The 12,972-nt window shown below is 37.5% G+C and overlaps 1 protein-coding gene across 6 annotated transcripts in view; it reads right to left on the reverse strand.

The window, feature by feature from the left end:
- Nucleotides 1-12,972, reverse strand: part of RNLS (renalase, FAD dependent amine oxidase) — a 290,892-nt gene that overhangs the window by 269,107 nt on the left and 8,813 nt on the right. For all 6 annotated transcript variants that reach the window (XR_007132177.1, XR_007132179.1, XR_007132178.1 and 3 more), the window contains exon 4: nucleotides 10,959-11,117. Coding sequence is in view for 2 of the 6 variants with exons in the window: in XM_047760356.1 (XP_047616312.1) it covers nucleotides 10,959-11,117 (159 nt within the window). In the remaining 4 variants the exon portion in view is untranslated. The remainder of the gene's footprint in view (nucleotides 1-10,958; nucleotides 11,118-12,972) is intronic.

Here is a 12,972-nt window from a genome sequence, read left to right on the forward strand (position 1 = left end):
AAAGCCTTTCTGTTATCAAAGAACTCTGAATGAAAAATAGAGTTTTAAGTTAGGAAGGAAGTACACAGTCAGTAAGGCAGCATTAAAAAGAGATCTCCTCTTCTGTTAGAGTAGCAACCTTGCAGCCTAGTTTCAATCATATATCTACTGATGACATGTGTACAAGAACAAAAAAGTCCAAATATTTACATCGTTGATGTATTTATATCAAACATGAGGAGATCACACACATTAGTGCTGGGTAAAGAGGCAAAAGGTACATTGCCCCAATTATTAGAGTCTGGAGAAAATCTGGATTCCAGTTCTGCCATCCAAACAGCTACGTGACATCAGACAAGTTAACTTAATTTCTCTGAGTCTCACTTTCCCCTTCAATAAAATAGGGGTAAATACTCCTCATAAGGTGATTATAATGAGTAAAAGATATCAGGTAAGTAAAATGCTTAATAACAAAAATTCACAAAATGCTGTTTGATGTTGGTTATCATCATTACTTAGTTAATCCACCTACTCTTTTTTCTTTTTATTTTCCAATATTTCCCAGAGGGACATTTAAGTAGGGAAACTCCTTCTGTACTGCCAGGACTTGAAATGCATAATAAACACAAGTAATATCAGTGGCAGATCACTCTCAACTCCAAGAAGGATGAATGTCTCTGCCACTTCCTCTGACTCCTGAGTTTTGGGAGACTATTGGTTTTTAAGACTGAGTTGTATTTATTTTTAAACTTTAATCTCAAATTCAGAGTTCATTCTCTCCATCCCTAATGCCAGGTAGGTCTGTCTGTGGTACCAGGGGCCTGTAGCAGAGTGAACTGTAGGGTTTGTCATATACACACACCCATTCAGTCTCTCTTTGAATATCCACCTGCTTCTCCCTTCAGACTCAATATTCTCTGGGAGATACTGATCTCTTCTAAGACTGGCTGTTTGTTGGTGGTAGGAAGGTAGCCTTGGCTTCCCTGCACATCATTCCTATTGTCTGATGCAGGTCCATGTAGAGAGTGTGTGGTGTGTATTCTACAAAAGTGCATAATCTCAGAACTTACTATGCACCATAGGATATAATAATAAAATAATGCTTATAATGAACACCTTCAACTTCCTTCCTAGAACTTCTAGAATTTTCTATCATCCTTGATGGAAAAATGAGAACCAAATCTTTTTACTAAAATAAGTTTAAAATTCTTCATTTTTTCCTTGATATTTTGCTGAAAAGATTTTGATCACAGGCACAGGAAACAAAAGTCCGTTATTCATCAAATAATATGCTTCACTGCTTTTTCCAGTAGGACATCTCCATGGGAGAGGAAATAATTCAGTTTCTAAACTTCTTTAGATATTAGCTGCTCTGCTGGATTTCTTGCAAGCTAATGAACGGAGATCTCAATTTTAGAAAAAATGATTATTACTATTAAATTCATTTTATTTATTATATCTTGATCTTTACCTTTTATATCTGCCCCATCTATTTGTCTTTATTACTATGTACAAAATAATAGGGATTGAGAGTTGGTTCCACTTAGTATTCCATTCTCTAAGCGCCTGAGAAGCAACCCAGGCTAATATTTCCCTCTCTGCCACTCTTCCAAAATTATTAAAAATTATCTAGAGAAGTTCCCATTGTGGCTCAGCAGGTTAACTAACTGACATTGTATCTCTGAGGATGCAGGTTTGATTCCTGGCCTCACACAGTGGGTTAAGGATCCAGTATTGCCACAAGATGCAGCATAGGTTGCAGATGCAGCCTGGATCCGGTGTTGCCATGGCTGTGGTGTAGGCCTCAGCTGCAGCTCCAACTCGACCCCTGGCCTGGGAATGCCCATATGCCACAGGTGCAGCCTAAAAAGAAAAAAATAATAATAATAAATAAAAATTTAAAAAAATAAAATTATCTAGAAACACATATTAACTGGTTTAGTATCTACGGGGATGGAATTATGAGTGGATTTAATTTTACTTTTACTTTCAAATATTTCATCACTAAAGTATATTAAGTATAAAATAAAATTCAAATTAAAAAATACATAATATCAAAAGAAAAAAGATACTTTTATGTATGACATTAAGGTGGCAGTGAGTAGTTGAATATCTGAAGTCAGAGTATGTAGCCACAGGTTGAAAGAAAAACAGAAACTGAGTGAGGGGACAGCCTGTGGAGCTCTGTTATGCTTGCTGGAGCACAAATGTGATAAAAGGGGAGGGATGGTACTGTAGGTAACTCCTGAAAGAGTTCTTCACCAGCACATCTTTAGAAAGTTAAATATTACCCACAGGATCTTTAATAGTTCTTTAAAAACCTATCATCTGTGAATTTACTTGAACTTTTAAACAATTACTCTTTGGGTGAACAAGTGTTACAAATAAAATGTAAGCAAGGTAAGGATTTTTTTTTTTAGATTCAGTCAAATAATATTTTATTGGATGGAAAACTTCTCTACATTGAAGTAGAGTAGCATTTCCTCAGTCTAAAACTATGTACCTTAAGGCTTAGAGGTTTCTGCTCTTCTTTTGATGGTTGTATTCTAGAATTTTAATAATAATAATAACTAAGATTCTCTTAATTTATAATTAATTATATATGTATATGTACATGTTTATCTTTATCTATCACCACTGTATATCTCCATTCTAGAGCTATATCCTATATTTCTAGATAAAGAAGTTTTCATTTCTTTTAGCCTATATTCATACATGTATGTGATCCTTTGGTTATCATAGTTTGCCTTCTTGAGAACTTCTGTACTTTTACCACACCTTTGCTATCATATCCACCAGAAATGAAAGAACACACCAAAATTTAGGGAAAATTAACTCTCCCTTCCCTACCTTCCAATTTAGGAAAGAGATGCTCAGTGTTATGTTTCTAAAGGTTAGGATTCAGACACACACATGAGCACACGTGCACAGGAGAAAGAGAGAGAGAGGAAGTAAAGTGTCTTTCTCTTGCAGAATCTTAAGTTGGATTAAGCCGATGGATTCCTGAAAATGGGAGAGACTAAGGGGTGGAGATGAAATGTTTAAGGGACAGGGGTTGGGGGATACCTGTCCAGGTAGAAATATGGCCCACACTTGTGTGCTCAGCCCAGCTGGGATCTCACCGCAGAATGCCTAGGAAGCATATCTCTTAGCCTGGAGAGCAGTGGGGAGATATCCGTGTCAGCACAGTGCTACCCATTGAAAGGCAACCTGGACAAGGCAAAGGGTCTAACCCATGTCAGAGGACCATGGCTGGAGCAGCCCCACACAGCAGAGGAGGAACAATAACAATGGCAACCTTATGAACGCAGTCCTCATGCCTCCCTTGTTTTCTTGCATTATAAAAGCCTGAGATTCCTGTGTGAAACCAAAGGGAAGATAAAAGCAGCTGTAATGATGACTGAGAGTGGGTTTTCCACTGGGTACAAAGATGCTCTAAGCAGATAATTTGTAAATTTAGAGATATGAAGGAATAGACAATCCTTTGCATCCTAGTGTTGTAAATTCTAATTCAAAATGGCCATATGGTACTCTGGATATAAATACACCACTCTTTTGCAGAAGGACAAAGTAATCTTCCCCTGGGTTTCCAATATCCTTACTATTGATTCCAAAACCCTTATCAGGATTCTACTAATCCTTACTAGGAGTCTACAAAGATTCCCCACTACCATTTGCTTATTCATAAACAAGAGCTTAGACCACATCTTCTTATAAACATACTTTCACATTGGTTTCCCCTAACACAGAACTTTTACACTTGTCAGTCACCTGTTATTTTTGTGCCCACACACATCTTCATGAGAACACCTGGCCAACGGGCACCACATCTTTTAAATTTACTTGAGTTAGCATTTAGAAAAATGTCAGGGGCATGAGGACACTTAAGAAATATTCCCATCATGATGCTTCTTCAGAGGTATAGGTGATCCTATAAACAGTGGGCAAAGAGGTCACGTGGGTCAGGGCAGATGTTATGACAAGGTGATTATTCCCTCACTCTGGTACATGTTTTGGGGTCTGTGGTAAAGAGGGGTAGGGCTAGAGACAGGTTGTAGCTCCCTCAGAAGAATGTCACTTGTTGACTTACAATAAGGACTTACTCCTCTTACAAAAGTGATAGTTTGTTAATTAAAAGTTAATTAAATGTAAGAGTTCCTGCTGTGGCTCTGAGGTAACGAACCCGACTAGTATTCATGAGGATGTAAGTTTAATCCCTGGCCCCGCTCAGTGAGTTAAGGATCTGGTGTTGCCATGAGCTATGGTGTAGGTTGCAGACACAGCTTGGATCCTGCGTTGCTGTGGCTGTGGCATAGGCCTACAGCTGTAACTCCAATTTGACCCCTATCTTGGGAACTTCCACATGCTGTGGATGTGGCCCTAAAAAAAAAAAAAAAAAAATTAAAAGTTAGTTAAATGTAGAGTTTTCAAGGCACTGTCATATTCTTTCACAACAGTGAATATGTCTATAATGTATCCTATTTGCAAAGCTCTGAGAATGAAATAGTCACCTTTGTTTAATCCTCAACACCACACATACAACTCTTTAAACAGACATCCCAGACCTTTGCCTTAATGGTAATGAAGTCACAGACACTAAAAAGTTACTGGGAGTATTAATACCAACTATGTGCTTACTGTGTGCCCAGCACACTTTAAAAATCTTCTTCCCAGATTATCTCACTTATCTTCACTATAATCCTATGTGGTTAGATAATGTTATTTATCCTTATTTTCTAAACAGAGAAACCAGAGCTCAGGGAGGTTAAGCAACCTGCCCCAAATCACCCAGACAGTATGTGGTAGAGCTGGGTTACAAATCCTGGCCCTGTCAGTGGTCTATGCTCTCACCTCCCTCCACGGAGTGGCCAAAACTAAATGCAGAGTATAAAAACCAAGTACTAGAGAAAGCTCTAAATGCTTTGCTCTGAAGAACTCAGGGGCCCAGCTGAATGCTGAAGGAGAGAGAACACAGAGGATGTGGGTAATTACTCCAGGCAATGGGAACTTTTAAGTCAATGCACTGATGAAAAATGTGCCGTTCATGCAAGGAACCCAGAGGAGACCAGGATTCCAGAAGAAAGGAAGCCAACGTTTGACTCTGTGCCTCTCTCAACTCTCCTCTTTGAGACCCTCCTGATGGTGGCCACATGGTCAGCATGGACCTCACTTTTGCTTTCATTTGTTTGCTTCCTGAAGTGATGTTAGAGGGATTAAGGCCTTTGGTCCCAAATTAGCACTGTTTGGGGGAGGGGGTAAGGGCAGGGCAGAACTAGCACATTTTCTCCCTGGAGCTGTACTGATATGTCTCTGCTCACCTCTATGGATTCATCCCGGTCGGAGCAAGAATGCATGTGAGTCTACACAGGGACAGGAGGAGTGGCTCCCACAGGAAGAGTCCAGCCCCAAACCCAGTCTGTCTGTCTGTCTCTCTCTATATATATATATATATCTTTCTTCCTTTCTGTCTTCCTTTCTCCTTTCCTTCCTTTCTTTTCATAAGAAAACAAATTAGTATTTTGGTTTTAAGGATGTGAGATAGCAATCAAACTATTAAGGAAGCATATTCATTAGGAGATCTTTAAAAATATGCATTTCTTTAAGCATGTGGGAGAAAACCTCAGGAGCCCTATGTGGAAGGTGGTCTGGTATAGAGGAAAGACACCTTTTGTGCTCCTCAATCCTCACAATCTCTTACCACATCCCACCAGTTTTCTTTTACAATGTTTCTCTCACATCCTTCCTACTGCCTCTGCCACTTTCCTAGCAGGAGAATGGAAGAATCATGACAGGAACATCTGGGGATTTCAGGCCCAGATGTTCCATTACAGCCTGATGAAGAGCTCTATTAAAAGTATAGGAAACACAGGGAGTTCCTGTCGAGGCGCAGTGGTTAATGAATCCGACTAGGAACCATGAGGTTGCGGGTTCGGTCCCTGCCCTTGCTCAGTGGGTTAACGATCCGGCGTTGCCGTGAGCTGTGGTGTAGGTTGCAGATGCAGCTCGGATCCCGCGTTGCTGTGGCTCTGGCATAGGCTGGCAGCTACAGCTCCAGTTAGACCCCTAGCCTGGGAACCTCCATATGCCGCATTAGCGACCCTAGAAATGGCAAAAAGACAAAAAAAAAAGTATAGGAAACACAAAATCAGACAATAACAATAACTGAAAGGTGCCTCCTTTTTCTAGACTATACTTTCTTCTATAAGCCCCTAATAAATTGTAAAATCTTGTACAGGGCAGATCATGACTGAAATTCCTCATCAGAGGGGACGAAGCAATGAGCCTCAGGGTTCCTCCTACTCCTAAAAGATCAGCTACTTCTAGGAGCTTATAATCAAGTTGGGAAATAAGATAGATGCGCATTGATTGAGCAGCAACAGTGTGAGGGTCTGCATGCAACATGGTACTTGATGCTAGATGGGAATGGAGTGGTCCATAGGAGCCCTTTCCTCCCTTTTTAGTGGGGAAGACACTTGCTGATAAATAAGGATCACAATAAAATGATACTGATGAGTATTATGATAGGGCAGAATGTCCCATACAGGCCTAATTGGGAGGAAAAAAATTCCCATAAGGTGCTTGGAAAAGATTCCTGAGCCCTACCCAAACCCCAGGAACCAAAATTGTCTTAGAGATGCCTTTAAGCCTTTTAAACTTGCAATCTTCAATAGGCAAGTTTGGAAAACATGGTGATCAAGAGTGAGCAGGACACTGGGGCAACTCACACCTACAGGAAACAAGCAGTAATAGGAGAGTCTAAGATGAAGTATATCGTGAAGAGCCATGTATGACAGTGGCTATGAGTGAAAGGGCTCTAGAGTCACACAACAAAGGCTCACATCCCAGCATCTTCACCAAGAATGGAAATAATAACAATAATTAGAATTGTTGTAAGGATTGAGATAATCCTTATAATATTGAGTAGCACAGTTATAATAAAACCAGAAGACAAATCATGAATCATAAGAGATTCACTATAAGGTTCATATCCCCTGTTCTCCAAACTGGGAGAAAGTAATAAATGTGATAAATTACTACTTAAATAATTAGTTCTGTTTCTTCTGTGAAAAGAGAAATAGGGAAATGGATGGTGGATAAGGGAAAATCCAGACCATGTTGTAATCAAAAGGGAAGTCTTTCATGTAAAATGTGGTACTATGGTAATCATAAAGGGTAGACATATTCAGAGAGAGAGGGAGGGAGAGAAGGAGAAGACAGCACAAAGGAAGCCAATGACATGGGGCTGTTTGTAGTCTGTGTGAAGGAAAGACCTGGGGAACAGCCCTAGTTCTGTCACTAATTACCTATGTACTTTTGGGTAAGTTAGTTAATTGTCATGGGCCTAAATTTATTTCTCTGTCTGAATGGGGTTTTTTGAATTATATTACAGATAGAGTTGTATATATATTCTATATTTTGGTCATCTTTATAATTCTCTCTGGTTTAAAAATTCTGAAGGGAACGGCAATATATATCAGGTCCACTAGATGGCAATAGATAGCTTTGTAAAGGGAGGTCTTTCATTGAAATGAAAGATGTTTCATAATCTGGCAAGAGTATATTTAAGGTTCTTGAGAAAACAGAAGACATTAATTCCTCAAACTGAGGTCTTTACTAAGATTTATAATACTAAAAGAAATCAGATATTTTTAATCCCTTTGTTTCAGAACCACATGTTTCAAGGGTTAGGAAATCTGTTTTAAATCTTTACAGCTAGGGTGGATATAACAACAAAGCAAACACAAAATTATTTGCATGAGATTAAATTCTGAATTGACCCAGCACAAGAGCCCAAAGATACTTAGCCTCAATCAAACGTACCAAGTCAATCATTCTTAAACTTTTTTTATCATAAAGAGCCTACATATCCCACTACTAAAAAAGAAAAGGAAGAAAAAGATCTATTTCCTTTTCAGCATGATAACCTTTTTAAAATGGCGTCCACATTATCACTTTTTATAGTAAGAGTAAACTATACTTATTTTTAAAGTTATGATATTCAAGCAATAACAATGTTACCAAGTTTCTGTCAAACTATTTTGGGTAGATGGAAAAGAAATAGCAATGCATCTTTTTATCTTTCTAAATTTAAAAAAAAAAATGAAGTCTTTACATGTTAAATAAATAAATAAATGATCACTAGTATTTAATAGTTCAAAGCTAAATATTTACAAAGTTTATACAGAAAGTGTCCTGAGGCAACATACTTTAACCAAAATGTCTGGCCTTCCATGACAATACTTTCCTTCACGAACTGACAGAAATGGCCCCATTTAAAGATTAGTAATGATTATGGCATTCCCGTGGTGGCTCAGCAGTAATGAACTCAACTAGTATCCATAAGGATATAGGTACAATCCCTGGCCTCACTCAGTGGATTAAGGATCCAGCATTGCCATGCGCTATGGTGTAGGTTGCAGACACATACTGGATCTGGCGTTGCTGTGGCTGTGGCACAGGCCAGCAGCTGCAGCTCCAATTTGTCTCCTAGCCTGGAAACTTCCATATGCCATGGGTGTGGGCTTAAAAAGACAAAAAAAAAAAAAAAGAGTAATGATTAGACAGAGACCTATGCAGAGAAAAGGAAGAAGACAATGAAACCAAACAGAACCTAGCGAAGGAGCTGATGAAAAATACATATCAGAAATTTTTTTTCCAGGAAGCAGATTAGGTCAAAACACACTCAGGCAATGACCTCAATACAGTGAAGGAATATATGACCTCTCTGAAACAGTGTCTCAAGGAAGGGAGCAAAAGGAACACATCTGAAAACTACATTGGTGACATACAGAGAAGGCCGGAAATAGAAAGTAAAAAACAATGCAAAGACCGAAATAGAAAGGTAGTTGAGACAAAATGGCAGATATAGAAGGGACATACCTTATATATTTTTTTAAGATAACTCTGAGATCATAATACATGGAACTGATATAAATCTTCATGTAAGCATTAGAAGGAAACTTAGCTGAAAATAACAGAAAAGCTGAATTGTCAAGCAGAAAATGTACAATGTGACTCATGAAAAACTGCCACAAAACTATTAACAATAAGATATATCTTTATAACATTACTGGACTCAAAGATAAACACAAATGAAAGAGGTACTTCTAAAATAAAGTAGCTCTGAAATGATAAAAGTAAAAAGGATGTACTAGACAAATGAAAATAAAAGAATAAGCATCTTATTTATTGGTCAAAGTTGATATAAAAGCAAAATAAAATGAAAATGGAATTAAAGAAAGAACTTAAAGGGTATAATTTTAATGAAGATAAATTATGAATCAAATAATATGGTATCCAAAAAACCATAAAGCAAAATTTGCGCTCACCCAAGCCCCAGAAGAGACAGAAAGTAATACAGTAAGAGTAAGAAAAAATAAGTTCTCTCTCCCTCCCTGACACAGTTGAGCTACTCAAAAAAATAAGCATATAGATGACCTAAATAAAATTAATTCGCAGGCACTTAAACATTTTGGAGGTCAGTCTATGCCATGGTATTTATATGTCACTTATAAAAATATTTAGAAATATTTTCCAATGCAACATTGGTCTCTCTTCAGATACAAAACTATGTAGCTTTTAAAAATCAGAATATATAATTTACAGTATAACTGAATTTACTGACTGACCAATAACTGTTTTAGTTAAATGTTACAGCATGTTATTTAATACTGTCTCAAAATCAATCCGATTATTACAGACTTCATGGTAATAAATTATCCTACTTTAAATTCACTTTAGCAACACACTAGAGGTAGACTCATAAAAGAGATCTTTGAAATTAGTTTTCTACTTTGCCTATAACTATCTAACAAATATTCTAATTCCTTCCATACTACTATCTCACACTATACTAGAAAAGAAGCTATATTGTTACTGCACAGTAGAACTGAAACTTAAATTGCTTTCAAGATATAATACGCAGCTATGTTCTTCCTCAGAGAACAATTTCTATTAGAGTTCTAAATCTAAGATCTATAAACCATAGTTATTACCAGTTTTCTTTCTAATAGTGGCATAAAAGGCTATTTCTCAATCAAATCCAATGTCACCTTTAGTCATATCACAAAGTCAAAAGCTACAGGCTTGCCACATCCCCCAAAGCCTTGCCACCATCACCAGACTCTGCTTTGTTATATCTCATGGACCACAAGGCAAGATGCTGTCTCCTTCAGAAATCAATAACCCTGATATGTCAGGTTCAGTCAGACATAATGAAAGATAGGAGAATAATTGGTTAAACCTGGCACAGGTAGACACAAAGCAGAGCCATAGAAAAGCTTTTCTTAAGAATCCAGGTAAGAGGAAAATCTATAGAGACACAAACCAGACTATTGTTTGCTTAGAGCTGGGGGCAGGAAAGGGGAATGGACTGATGGAAGTGATAGCTTTAGCATAAGGAGTTTCTTTTTGAGGTGATAAAATATTCCAAAAGTGACTGTGGTGATGGTTGCATGTCCTGTTAAATATACTAAAAACTATTGAAATATACCCTTTAAATGGATGAGTTGTATGGTATGTGAATTAGTCTCAAGCTGTTTTTTTTTAAAAAGGAGGTGAGAGAAGCCAGGTGAAAGTTGAGCCAACAAATCTCAGAGAAGAACATGAGACTCAAACTCAAGAACAATCCAAGATAAGGTTTACCAGGTCTGTCACATAATCAATGCTTATATCATAAAACCTTCTTTACTCCACAATGGCCACAAAGAGACTGTTCTTCTTTTAGGCTAAACTACTACATATCCATCAAAAACACTTACTTCTTAAAGGCAAAGACAAAACAGAAGTATTGAATTTTTAACCAGTTTTCAAAAATCTGGATTTTAGTTTGGCTTAGATTAATATCATGAACCAGGCACTTTTTCAAACATGCAAATCAAGAGAATCCAGAATAGACCCTTTCCTAAGAGTTCAACTAATTTCATGCTCTATCAAAGAAAGCCCATTCCCTGAGGTATACAGCACAGGCCGAGACTCACAGTTTTCAATGTCTCCCCGAAGCTGCAGAATCTGAGGAGCTGGCATTGTGAGGACAACAATATCAAACTGCTCTGGGGAGCCTGTTTCCTTGGAGACTTCCCACTTGTCATTTCTCAGGTTGATCTGGGTCACACATTGTCTGAAGTAGATATCGGCACCTGTTCCAAAAGCAAAATCCTGGTGTTCACAAAATCAGGGTTTTCCATATGAATGAGAGGGAGAAGGAGCCACAAACTGGCTCCATGTGGATGAATAAAATGGTGAAGTTTGTCTTCTACAGTGCCTGGGCTTCCCTCTCTTTGATTTCTATCTCATTTAATAGTAATCCCTCCCTCTGGCATCCTTGGACCTCTCTATCAATGCCTGCTCCTCTGGGGAAAAGAAATACTACTACTACTACTACAATTAATAATAATAGTAACCACAGCTATCTTTCATTAATCATCTAAGGTATGCCAAGACTACGCCAAACACTCAATATACATTACATCATTTCACAATTTCACAGATAAGAAAACAGATTTAGAAATGTCACACCATGATTTAAAACCATATCCATCTGACTCTAAAGTTCCTTATTTGTGTAGAGTACATATCTTAGTAAGTTATTAAGTACATATCTTAGTAAGTTATTAAGAATTCTTCTCTCAGAGTTCCCGTGGTGGCTCCTTATTTGTGTAGAGTTCCTTATTTGTGTAGAGTACATATCTTAGTAAGTTATTAAGTACATATCTTAGTAAGTTATTAAGAATTCTTCTCTCAGAGTTCCCGTGGTGGCTCAGCAGGTTACAAACCTGACTGTTATCCATAAGGATGTGGGTTCAATCCCTAGCCTCGCTCAGTGGGTTAAGGACCCCACACTGCTGTAGCTGTAGTGTAGGCCATCAGCTACAGCTCTGATCTGACCCCTAGCCTGGGAACTTACATCATGGGTTCAGTCCTAAAAAAGACAAAAAATATATACATAAGTGAATAAATATAACTAAAAAAATAGAATAAAAAAATAATTCTTCTCTCTAATGATACCGAGAAAGAGCAATATTCCCTATTAAAGAAATCAATATTCTGTATTAAATCTGAAAAAAATCTCTGTAAGTGAAATCCAAGTCCTCATTGATTAACTACCTCTATTAAAAAGAGTTAGCATTAAGAGAAATATAATATAGAATAACCTCTCACTGCATTTCCCTTCTTTGTATTTATCACAAAGATATTTTAATAACTATCTGAGTCATTATTTGATTGACATTTTCTTCCCTCTTAATCTGTAAACTCCATGAGTCAGGAATTATGCCTAGTTTTTTTCCCCATGTATGGCATATAGCATATATAGTATTGTACTTGGCATATACTAAGTATTTAATCGATATTTGTTCAAGAGAATGAATTGGGAACAATAAACTGAAAGACAGGAAAATATAATTGGATCATTAAGTCTCCTTGGTATACTAGTACTTACCTCATATTCCAGTTTTCAGTGAACTTTGATTTTAAAACAAATCTACTTTAATTCTGCTTTAGGAATAGAAAAGAAATAAATGAAAACGGACTTTTAAGAAAGCACACTGAAAGATCCCATCCATCTCTACATGGGACACCTTGTGCTCCTAGCTACTCAATATCCAGCTTAAGTCCAACCTTGGCCATAGAGCTTCCATTCTGTAGCTACTCCAGCTCAATGTGATCCTTCTCCTCTATGAGGTATCTCAACCATAACTGCCTTTACTACTCATTCTGATACCGATTCAAAGTATCTCTATGCTTTAGGTATGTCCCATCTATCCCAAAATACTCTAGGGCTCTGCCATGGCAGGCCTCCATGATACCTTAACAAAGTCAATTAACTTTATATGTTTTATTCAGTTGTTTTCCACATAATATTCCCTTTCAAAACTGCATTAATTTTTTTTTTTTTGGTGGTGAGTAGGTATGTATGTTTAAGAGAATTGAAGTCCACCAGCCAAAAATTCTTCAAATTCAATCAAACGTCTTAGACATATATCCAATGGTCCT

Source organism: Phacochoerus africanus, chromosome 15 (assembly GCF_016906955.1).
Source record: "Phacochoerus africanus isolate WHEZ1 chromosome 15, ROS_Pafr_v1, whole genome shotgun sequence".
In the NCBI taxonomy this organism is placed as follows: domain Eukaryota; kingdom Metazoa; phylum Chordata; class Mammalia; order Artiodactyla; family Suidae; genus Phacochoerus; species Phacochoerus africanus.